The following is a 12,630-nucleotide window of genomic DNA, read 5'->3' as shown; positions in this document are numbered from 1 at the left end:
GAAGAGCAAGGGATGCCCAGGGTGGCTCAGTCAGTTAAGCATCCAACTCTTGAGATTGGCTCAGGTCATGATCTCACAGTTTGTGAGATGGAGCCCCGCACTGGGCTCTGTGCTGACAGTGAAGAGCCTGCTTGGGATTATCTCTCTTCTCTCTGCCCCTCCACTCTCTCACGTTCTCACTCTCTCAAAATAAATAAACTTAAAAAAAAAAAAAAGCAGAAGAGAATCTAAGAAACAAATTTCGGAAAAGCTAAAGAAAGGCTAAGAAAAATACATACAGTTCCTCTTTTTTTATACATCCAAAACTGCTACTGTAGGGGCACCTGAGTGGCTCAGTTGGTTAAGCATCTGACTTCAGCCCACGTCATGACCTCACGGTTCATGAGTTCATGCTCTACATCGGGCTCTTTGCTGTCTGCACAGAGCCTGCCTTGGATCCTCTGTCCCTGCCACCTCACTGTCTTAAAAATATTTTTTAAAAAAACTGCACTGTAACTTCATATTGTCAAGACTCTTCCTCTAAGATTTCTCAGGAAAATGACAAGAATAAATCCCAATTAACTTTGCTATTGATAACTATCCTAGGACCAATATACAGATACCAAAGTGTATTTTCCTCACCTATGTTTTATGAAGATATCAGGAGGTGGAAGTAAGGGGTACCATGAAAATGAATAAGCTATTTTTTCCCTAAAAATATATATATATTTAAAAATGTGTTCACAGGGCACCTGGGTGGCTCGTTTGGTTAAGTGTCTGACTCTTGATTTCAGCTCAGGTCATGATCTCAGGGTCCCTTGGATCAAGCCCAGGGCAGAGTCTGCTTGGGATTTTCTCTCTTCCTCTCTCTCTGACCCTCCCCAACTCACACATTCACTCTCTCCTAAATAAACTTAAAAAACAAAAAGTGTCCTGATGGCCACTTCATGTTACCCTAAAACAATTCAACAAGCTCAGCTGTGTTCATTATGCTGATCTGTGGGCTCAGCGCTGTAGGTTTCTGATTTCCATTCATAGCAATTTCCATTCACAAACCTTCCTTCCTCCAAGACTAGAGACCAGAGAAGAGAGACTAACCTTACACTCGCTATTTAGTCCCTAAATATTTAAATCTCCAAGGCAGACATGTAAATAGCAGCATTTCTTCCCTGACCTAATTTATCCTCTCCTTTTTGCTCTGTCTGCATTTCTCTTATGTTAAGATCCCTAACCTTCTAAAGAAATTCACCTACGTAGAATAACTTGACAACTCAGTAATCATCTCTGGGAGGAGTGATGGTAGCATTAAATGTTCTGAAATAACTTCTAAATAATCAAGACCTTTAAAATATTATGAAAGGCTGCCCTTTTTCCTCAAAGTTGTTAATCACTTAGAACCAGAGAGCCACTAGTCTTTCTTATGGAAAACTCCCAAGTTTAAACAGGAGTTATAGAACTTGCTTAGGGCTATCAATAACGTGAGATAATATGTGAATAAAAAATTGACATGAGAAACCAAATGAAGCCATTTTTGGTGGAAAATACTTCTATTACTTACTTAAGTTTTACTAAGTATATTTAAGTGGCACCATACTAAATAGTATGTTCAAGCAAGAAAATCCCTAGATGTAAACAATTAAGATCTTATATTCTTTGAGAGAATCATCACTTCCTGGAACAGAGAACAAATTTCAAAATAATCTGTACATACACCTCACCTCTAGTGGTGAATACTTATATTAGGATTTATTATCAGCATCAGGGTTTTTTTTTTTTTTAATGTAAACTAAATCTGTGACAAGGGTAACGAAGATCCTAAACATTTCTTTTGTTATTAGTACTGTTTACCTATAGTATTACTACTGAAAATAGAGATTTAGAAAAGACATATTTTGCTGATAATGTAACAATGTGGAGAAATTGTGCTACAGCTGTCCCACTTAAAAAGCTAAAATAAATAGGATATAATTAAAACGAATTAAAACAAAAACAAAAAAAAGTAAATCCTGAGGCGCCTGGGTGGCTCAGTGCGTCGAGTGTCTGACTCCTGATTTTGGCTCAAGTCACAATCCCAGGGTCGTGGGATTGAGCCCCACATTGGGCTGTGCACTGAGAGTGGAGCCTGCTTGAGATTCTCTCTCTCCCTCTGCCTCTCTCCCCTCCCCAGGCTCTCTAATAAAATTAAAATTAAATTAATAAAATAAAATAAACAAAAAACAAAGTAAATCTTGGTATTTTAATACTGACCAACAACCAGGTGATAAAAGAAATACTGTTTTGATACCTTAAGGATTAGTAGTCTGTCTGTTCACAGGAGAGATTCTCCTAAGCATATTCTTAACATGAGATTGCTACTTCAGTATCAGAATATGCTGTAAAACTCACTGTAAATGTTATGAATATGTAATTTTCACAGAACAAAATTTAATAACTAAATATCAAAGTAGCTCCAGATAATGCCTATTTGATATTCTTCCTCTATATTACAATATCTAGTTTTGGCCACCGGTAAACTCTACAAGTTTTTTGGTTTTGTTACAGTAGTTGTTGGTTTATGCTTTAGGAAAGTCAAGAGAATAGAAATACCTTTTGGCACAGGACATAGTACAGAATCGTTTTGACCGAAGAAATTCATTAGCATATCCCATCTTCCCACAGAATTCACACTTGAGCAACTCACTGTCCATTTCTTCTAATGTCTCTAAAAAAGAAGGAAACAAAGGAAAAAAACTTCCAAAAATTTAGTTGTGGCAAATTTTAAGCCTCTACTTTGGTTGGATGCAGCTAGTTCAGTCCCTCCAGGAAACTTAAAGGAATGGTCTTTTAACTTTTCAATCCACAGTCACTTTGGCAAGGAAAATACTACAAAAGCAACTGCATCCATCAATTCCCTCTTGCTCCTCTATAAAAACTTGATGGAATTTTCTCTATATAAGTAAGCAATGCATTTTTAAAGGTTCATTCTGCTAAGAACCCAACATACCTAAAATGTGCAAATAACTTTATTGAGCAGTGTTACAAGAAGTGAAGATGAGTAAGTAACCTTCAGGAGGAACACTTTCAAAAAGCACTGTATAGGCTATGAATTTTGGTTCCCTGTGCTATGAAGATATATAGCAGAGAACACTTCATTGTAACTGGAGACGAGGATGCCTTCAAAGAGGAGCTAAAATTTTAATATACTTGATGTCAGAGGAGCATATAAGATAATTAACCTTTTCAAAGATCTGCAATATATAACAGAAAATATAAAGATATAGATACCTAATTATAAAATAGTCCCTTTTATATGTATCGTATAAAAATAAAAATAATTTATATTAATCTTAAAAATCACAAATAATTTTGTCATTTCTAACCTCTGCTCCTTCTTGTCAGAGCACTATTAAGTTAGAATATCCTTCCCTCCCCCCCCCGCCCATATCCATAGTTTTCTTCAAGCCATAGCACTAGACCCAAGGAAACCTCCTACCTAAATCCTCCAGTATTCAGCAGCAAGCAATTTAATTTTCATCGCCCACAGCTTTCTCATCTGTAAAATGGGGTTTATAATACTTTTCCCAAAGAACTGCAATGACGACAGTAGGCATAAAAAAGAGGCAGTTCCATTTCCTATTTTCCACATAAGAATTAAGAGTACCAAGACCTGTAATAAGTACTTAAGAACTAAAAACCGTTAACATTCTTAAACCCACCATATTCTACCATGTTCTTGCGTCACCATAATTCCTACGCCACGTTATGTAAAATACACGAAACACACTTTACTAATTAAAGCTTTTAGCTATGAGTTCCATGTGTGCTTTTCTATGGTACTCATTTAACCAAAGGCTTATTAAGATAAAGAGACTCTGAAATGTAGGCATGGATGACATGTTCTCAGGAAGTTTAGGCAATCTATCCTAGTGTTCTTGGAGAAGCAATGGCAAAGTGCTAAAGCAACATAAGACGGCTACAGCTACTAAAAACATACTCTGAAATATCTGAAGTTCCAGGGAACATCCAAATACATCATCATGACTGATCAAATCATGAACTAGCAAGAGGTCATTTTAAAAAATTTTTCAGGACTATCTTCATAAGTAAAACTCATCCGCTGAGTAGCAATGAAGAAGAAATGGTCTCAAAAGAAGTAAAACTAAAATTACTCCTTCCAATGACCTAGAAATGCCTTTTACACAACTGTGGCTCAACAACACATTCCTGGGACCTGATGTCACAACTTCCAGTATTGTTTTCACTTTGTCATGCTTGAAACCTGAACTGACTTTGAAAAGCCTATACAGGAGACAGAACCTCTCAGTCACCTACCACTGACACCAATCTGGCCCTAAAGAGTCTGGTCATCAAGTTGTTCCACTTCCAGACTACACTGAAAGCTTTGTTTAAAAAGTTTCTATTAATTAATGTCGCAATATACAACATGTGATAATAGGCTAGAATACCTTATAAAGAAGAAGAAATGTTTTGGGTCCAAACAGGTATGGTCTAAGGGCTAACAACCTAACAAAAAATGAACATCAGCTTTATTTCTCATAATGAAGAGAGGAACATTAACAGATTCAAAAATCTGTTCCTCGGGGCGCCTGGGTGGCTCAGTCGGTTGAGCATCTGACTTTGGCTCAGGTCATGATCTCACAGTCCGTGAGTTCAAGCCCTGCATTGGGCTCTGTGCTGACAGCTCAGAGCCTGGAGCCTGCTTTGGATTCTGGGTCTCCCTCTCTCTCTGCTCCTCCCCTGCTCATGCTCTGTCTCTGTCTCAAAAATAAATAAAAACATTTAAAAAAAAATTAAAAAAAAATCTGTTCCAATGTTTGTCAGAATTTTAACAAATTTGGTAATGTTAACAAGGCTACTTTTCTACATTGGTGAATAAAAAATTACAGAGCCAAAAGAGTTCAAAAACTGTTGCTTCAGCTAATAAAGATAGGAGTCTATGGCACAGATAGCTGGTAATTCTCCCCCTTCCATTCTTCACTTTTCTCCTACAGCCACAAATCCTAATTTGTAACAAGACATAGGGTCTCTGAAAACAAAAACTACAGTTTCTGCCCAAGGTGTGGCCATTCATGACGTGTGATGCCCTTTCCCCCAACTCACTCTTTAGAATGTGAAAATGAAGATTAACTATCTTAGAAATGAAAGCAACATTCTAGGGATGACAGAGCCCTAACACACTGGCAGCTTAGATGCCAGAATAATCCTTACACTAAGTTTTATTCTACTGAATTAAACTGTATATACTACTAAAAGCCACTAAATAAATGACCTCACCATTTCACCCTATAGTACTTCCCATAAACAGTGAAGTACACAGTAATAGAAACACTTTATAAAATTACCTTGGGAAATTAAATGAAATATTTAAAAATTTGGCATATTCTATGTAAATATCTCTACTGTGAAACAGATTCGTCTTTTTCATGGACTACATTTACCTTATAACACTGTGCAAATTTAAAAGTACAATGTGTTACATTTATATATGATGATTGCTATTGTAGCAATATTTAGCACCTCCATCACCCTGTTATCCTTCCTGTTTAGTGGCTGGAATACTTCAGTTTTAGTCTCCAAGCAATTATATTATGCATTAGATCTCTATGGTTTATTTACTATTTATCCTTGCTCAGATTAATCATCTTTAAATCTTTCTTTGCCTTACTCTGGTAACTTACCCTGTTAAACTACCCTTTGCCTTATCCTCCATAAATCCTTTCCTTTCTCTTCTCAACATAACTACAAGTATCAATTACATGCCAAACCTACATTCATCCTACAGATGACCAGCAGTTTCCAAAAACCCTCTTTGCATGTTACCTGCCTAAAAATCTTCAGTAACCATCCTCTTGAAAAGATAACTCCTAACTACTTGGTCAAATATCCAAGATGCTCTACAATCTGATTCTGCCAGTCTTACTTCTCATTACTTCTCTAACCCAACAGTCTACTTTTTGCTGCCCCCTTATGAAGTTACTGCACATCCTTTGTACATTTATTCATGGTTCCAACTTAAAAGGTTCTTCCTGTTCATTAACTTAAATCTGTGTTTTATCATCCCAGGTCAAATCCCATCTTTACAGAAAACTTACCAAACTGTCAATAATCTCCACCAGGTTTGTTGTTGCTGTTGTTTTCCATCAGTATAATCTTTAATCCCATCACCTAGTTCTCCCACTTCCCCTCTGGTAACCATCAGTTTGTTCTTGATAGTTAAGACTCTGTTTCTTGGGGTTTGTGTCCTTTTTCCTTTGCTCATTTGTTTCTTAAATTCCACATGTAAGTGAGATCTTATGTTATCTTTGTCTAACTGATTTATTTCACTTAGCGTGATACTCTCTAGCTCTATCCATGTTGTTGCAAATGGCAAAATTTCATTCTTTTTTATGGCTGGATAATATTCCATTGTATGTAAATACCACATTTTCTTTATATATTCATCTATCACTAGACACTTGGGCTGCTTCCAGTGCTGGTTATTATAAATAATGCTGCAGTAAACATAGGTGTGCATGTATCCCTTTGGATTAGCGTTTTTGTATTTTGGGGGGAAATACCCAATACTGCGATTATTGGAATGGAGAGTAGTTCTATTTTTAATTTTTTGAGGAATCTCCATAGTGTTTTCCACAGTGGCTGTACCAGTTTGCATTCTTTTCAAGTGTTCTATAGAAATAACCATAAAACAAGTAACAAAGTGTCAATAAACACATATCAGTAATTACTTTGAATGTAAATGGACTAAATGCTCCAATCAAAAGACACAGGGTGACAGGGTGGATAAAAAAGCAAGACCCATCTATATGCTGCCTATAAGCGACTCATTTCAGACCAAAAGACAACTGTAGATTGAAAAGGAGGGGATGGAGAAACATTTATCATGCAAATGGATGTCAAAGGAAATCTAGGATAGCAATACTTACATCAGACAAAATAGACTTTAAAACAAAGACTGTAAGAAGAGACAAAGGACACTATATAATAATAAAGGGGACAATCCAACAAGAGGGTATAACAGAGGATATAACAATTGTAAATATTTATGCACCCAATGTCAAAGCACCCAAATTCGTAAAATAGTTAATAACAAATACAAAGGATATCATCGACAGTAATAAAATAATAGTAGCAGACTTTAACACCCCATTTACACGGATGAACAGATCATCCAAACAGAAAATCAACAAGGAAACAGTGACTTTGAATGACACACTGTACCAGATGGATTTAACAGACATATTCAGAACATTCCATCAACCAGGTTTTTTTTTAATTGAAGTATAATTGACAAATTAGTTTCAGGTACACAAGATAGTCATTCAGCAATTATATGCATTATGAAATACTTGCTACAAATGTGTAACAATACTACTATATTCCCTATACTGTACTTTTCAGCCACGTGACTTAATTATTTTATGACTGGAAGTCTGTACCTTTTAATCTCCTGCACTAATTTCACCCATCCTCCCATCCTCTATCCTTTGGCAACCACCAGTTTGTTCTCCATATTTATAAGTCTATTTCTTTCTGTGGTTGTTATTTGTTTTTTTATTTTTTTATTTTTATTTTTTTAGAGAGAAAGAGAGCAGGGAGAGGAGGGAGGGGAGAGAGAGAGAGACAGAGTGAGCGAGCATGCGAATCTTAAGCAGGCTCCATGCTTAGCACAGAGCCTGATGTGGAGCCCGATCCCACAACAACCCTGGGATCATGACCTAAGCTGAGGTCAAGAGCCAGACGCTCAACCAACTGAGCCACACAGGCTCCCCTGCTTGTTTTATCTTTTAGAATTCACATATAAGCGAAATCAGATTGTCTGGTATATTTCATTTAGCGTAACACCCTATAGGTCCATCCATGTTGTCACAACTGGCAAAATTCCATTCTTTTTTATGGCTGAGTAATATTCCATTGTGATATATACTACATATTTATTCATTCACCTATTGATGGACACGGGCTGCTTCCACATCTTGGGTACTATAAATAATGATGCAGTAAATACAGGGGTGCATATATCTTTTTAAATTAATGTTTTCATTTTCTTTGGGTAAATACCCAAAAGTGGAATTACTGGATCATATGCTATGTCTTTTTTTAGTTTTCTGAGGAACCATCATACTATTCTCCATAGTGATCGCATCAATTTACATTCCCACCAACCATACACGAGGGTTCCCTTTTCTCTACATCCTCACCAACACTTCTTATCTTTTTGATACTAGCCATTCTGACTTGTGTGAGATGATACCTCATTGTGGTTATAAAAGCACAATGTGGTTTATCTCAACTAGTTTTAAAACTTATTTTAAAGTCCCAAGTTCATACTGTCTATATACTTCATTTAAAACTTACTATATGTTACTCCTTAGTTATCTTACATTCATCAGTTCCTACTGGGTCAAAAGCTCCTCTCAGGTTCTAGCACAGTCTAACATATGCTGTATGTCTATTATATTATAAGCCATGAATATATGGCATATGCTATGAAGCTTCCTAAACAGTTTTCCATTTTTCTCCAATGTGTACACACAAGACAGCACATTATATGTGCTTTTTAGTTTAGAATGTTCATATATACACTTATTGTAGCTATAGGCCAAAAAAAAAAAAAAAAAAAAAAAAAAATCCCTGTACATTCATCTTTACTATTCTTCAGCTCAAATGAAACATTTTCTCAGAATAGTATGTATAACTAAAGTATTCAGGAATTAAGTGAAATTAAATTCATAACAAAAGGTAAAATGTAGACATTGTTGGATTCTGATTTGAAAAATAACTATAAAAGGATATTTATACAATTTATATAATTGAGGAAATCTCAATATGAATCAGGTACTAGATGACCGCAAAGAATTACTATTAATATTGTTTCATGTGACACAGCATTATAGTTATTATATGAGAAAATGTATGCATTTTCATTTATTTAAAATCTTTTTTTTTTTAACTTAGTGGGTTTTTCCTTAATGTTTGTTTTTGAGAGGGGGGAGGGGCAGACAGAGGGAGACAGAGGAGCTGAAGCAGGCTCTATGCTGACAGCAGGGAGCCCAACACAGGGCTCAAATTCACGAACTGAACTGTGAGATCATCACCTGACTGACGTCAGACACTTAACTGCCTGAGCCACCCAGATGCCCCGTATATATTTTTAGAAATGCGCAATGAAATGAGGACTTTTTTTTTTTTTTAACAGAAAGGAGGAGGGAAGAAAAGAAGAGAAAAAGAAAAGTGACAGAAAGGAAGAAGGGGGAAACGGAGGGAGGAAAACAAAAGAGATGGATGAAACTAGCGTGGCAAAAATAATGTTTGAAATCGGGTAACAGTGTTGAGTCTGGGAGAGGATTCATTATACAATTCTAATTTGTGTAGGTTTGAAATTTCTCATTGTTAACATTTTTTTAAGTAAAAGAAACCAAACTGATCTCAATATAAGTTAGCAGTAAAACCAAATTTGATACTATCATACTCTTCCCTGTTCAAATAAAAAATAAACCAGGGATGAATATATTGCAATAGTTTATAAGGTAGTAACGACACAGGTGCCTTCCTTTTAATAATCAGGCAAACTGTGGGCAAAGGTAATTATATATTTTGTTTACCAGCATGCTATTTTGTTTAATTTAGCAAAGTACAGGCACACAGTACATGCTCAATAAACATGTGAAAATTAATTTCAGATGAAATACACTAAGATACTGAGGACAACTACTTTGACACAGATGTTTATAAAACCACTACTGTGCAGCCCTAGCTACACTGAATGTTATTTGATTCAACTGTGTTGCAAGGACAGGACCATGATCAGAATCAATAAAAGGTATCAGTTCTGAATGTATTTGTGTTCATTCTGGAATATTCACTATTAGACTAAAGTCTTCAAAAGAGGAGTCTCTAACAATAAGAAGATTTAGTGATATTTTCCTCTTTGAACAAATTTAATTACTTCTTGATTGACAGGTACATCCTTAATACAACTGTAATTCCCACCTGACATCAAACATCAGAATATGGAAAGCCTAAAACCAAACAACCCAGGAGTTTTAAAATTTTAAGCAAACTCAGTCTGCTTAGAAAAAGAGAACTGGTTGCTTTGATGCTAAAATTCTGAACTACTTTCGTATACAGGGGAACTTTTCCCTCCCACACTCCTTCAAAGGTCAATCTGACATTATGCAAATTAAACATCTTGCTATTTGAATTATTTAGCCATTAAAGGTCTGATTAGCTTTCCATTTACTTTTGTCTTCCCAGTGTGAAAATATGTGTAAAATAAAAATCCATATCGTGTTTCAAGCAGTAAAAGTCAAAGTTAATTTAAACAGTATCTTAAGTAAAATCCACAAACCTTCAGCAATCATGTCTTCCATTTCTGTGTCAGATGAATTATCTCCATGCTTTGTATTATTCTGTAGCTCTGGCTGAACACACACAGAGTTTATCACCTGATTATCCAAAAGAGGCCTTTTTTTCACAGGCTGTTCTATTAGCAAAGACGAACGGCTCACCTTTAAACGAGACAGAGAATAAAACAATCTTTTAAAAGGTTTTTCAGAAATAACTTGGTTAAGGGGCCCCTGGGTGGCTCAGTCGGTTAAGCATCCAACTTTTGATTTCAGCTCAGGTCATGATCTCACGGTTCATGAGACTGAGTCCCATGTCTGGCTCTGCACTGACAGCGCAGAGCCTGCTTGGGACTGACTGACTCTCTCTCTCTCTCTCTCTCTCTCTCAAAACAAATAAACTTTAAAAAAAAAATCTTAAAAAAAAAAGAACTTAGTTAAAAAAACCCTCTTGAAATGAACAGTATCTGTGATAATTTACTTGTTCAGCCAATCAGGTCAATCATTAAGAAAATTTTAGGCAATCTAGACATCAACAGTTTGTATTTCAAGTCATCACCAATATGGATGCTTCAAAATCTGTCAAATAGAACCTAGTGTTCTAGTTTAGGCAAATAGTTTAAAAATGTCTTTGGGGCACCTTGGGGGGCTCAGTCAGCTAAGCATCTGACTTTGGCTCAGGTCATGATCTCACAGTTCTTGAGTTCGAGCCCCACACTGGACTCTGGCACGAAGCCTGCTTCAGATCCTGTCTCCCTCTCTCTCTCTGCCCCTCCCCAGCTCACACTCTGTGTCTCAAAAACAAACATTAAAAAAAATTACATATTTTCATGTTTTGAAAAATATGTAACAAATTTTGATTAGCCAGTATCCTCAACTTATTTTTTTTCTGCAACAACTTTTAAGATTTATTTTTCACATACCAAACTTTTTACTTAAAGAGTTATCACCTTAGGATAGATCATTATTGTATGTATTTTCAAAATAAGAGAACTATAGGGCACCTGGGTAGCTCAGTTGGTTAAGCATCAGACTCTTGATTTTGGCTCAGGTCATGATCTCATGGTTTGTGAGATTGAGCCCTGCACTGGGCTCCATTCAAAGCACAGAGCCTGCTTGAGATTCTTTCTCTCCACCTCTCACTCTCCCTCTCTCTGCCCCACCCCTGCTCGCATATGCGTGCGTTCTCTCTCTCTCAAATAAATATTTTTTAAAAAAAGCAAGAGAACTAATGTTCAAAGTGTTTAGGTAATTTCTTTACAGAAGCAGAATCAGGCCTAGAACTCAGTCTCCTGACTCCTAACTCAGCAACCTAATCCAATATAATCACAAAAAGAATTGGAAAAATCCTCAAACATTAACATTAAAATCAACAACAAAATATTCACTTATGTTCAGTATACTTGGTTAAGTCATGAATACTTATTTCAGAAATATTTTCAGCAAAAACAACCCAAAAAAAACATTTACTGATTTGCTAGTGAACTTTCAGCTAATGTGAAATAGAACCTCCTATTTCTATTTAAGAATGCTGGTTAAGTCTCCACAGTATCTGCCACAGATGGTAAATGATGCTTACTATAAATTCTACATTTAACTTCAGAGAATAATCACCCGTGAACTTTTAAATTTTGTTCATTTCAGTTAGTATATACATTATGCCTCAAGTAAAACTTACAAAAGGTATTACTAAAGAAACTGTAATATGCAGTGCTACTAAGAGTTTACACTTCTGCTGTGTGAATATATTTAAATAATCTTTCCAGAAAACAATTTAGCAATATATATACCAGGAGTCTTATGAATACATATGTAATGTGATCCAGTATCTGTACTTCTAGGAATTCATCCTAAAGAAATTATTACTATTTATCTTTTATTTATTTTGAGAGAGCACATGCACAAGCAGGGAAGGGGCAGAGAGAGTGAGACAGAGAATCCCTAGCAGGCTCTGCACTGTCAGTGTAGAGCCTGGCCTGGGGCTCGATCTCATGAACTGTGAGACCATGACCTGAGGCAAAATCAAGAGTCGAATGCTTAACTGACTGAGCCACCCAGACACCCCATTATGGCTAAAGAAATTATTAAATAATAGAAACCTAAAACGCCCAACAATAATGGAAGAATTACATAAATTATAGTTGTTCATAAAGCAGAGTATTATGTAACCTTTCAAAATATTCCCAAAGTACTATTTATCATATGAGAAAACAAATGCTCTAAATATACTGTGACAGATGCAGAACTGTATATATAATAGTCTTGATAATATGAAATATATATATATAAAATAATACACATTGTGGTA

At 35.9% G+C, this 12,630-nt stretch overlaps 1 protein-coding gene across 8 annotated transcripts in view; it reads right to left on the bottom strand.

Moving 5' to 3' along the window:
* Positions 1 to 12,630, bottom strand: part of PHC3 (polyhomeotic homolog 3) — a 91,741-nt gene that overhangs the window by 24,550 nt on the left and 54,561 nt on the right. For all 8 annotated transcript variants that reach the window (XR_006193011.1, XR_006193012.1, XM_042903148.1 and 5 more), the window contains 2 exons: positions 10,328 to 10,487; positions 2,566 to 2,680 (listed from right to left, as the gene is read on the bottom strand). Coding sequence is in view for 6 of the 8 variants with exons in the window: in XM_042903148.1 (XP_042759082.1) it covers positions 2,566 to 2,680; positions 10,328 to 10,487 (275 nt within the window). In the remaining 2 variants the exon portion in view is untranslated. The remainder of the gene's footprint in view (positions 1 to 2,565; positions 2,681 to 10,327; positions 10,488 to 12,630) is intronic.

This window comes from Panthera leo, chromosome C2 (genome assembly GCF_018350215.1).
Source record: "Panthera leo isolate Ple1 chromosome C2, P.leo_Ple1_pat1.1, whole genome shotgun sequence".
Taxonomy (NCBI): domain Eukaryota; kingdom Metazoa; phylum Chordata; class Mammalia; order Carnivora; family Felidae; genus Panthera; species Panthera leo.
This window is presented reverse-complemented; position numbering and strand designations above follow the sequence as displayed.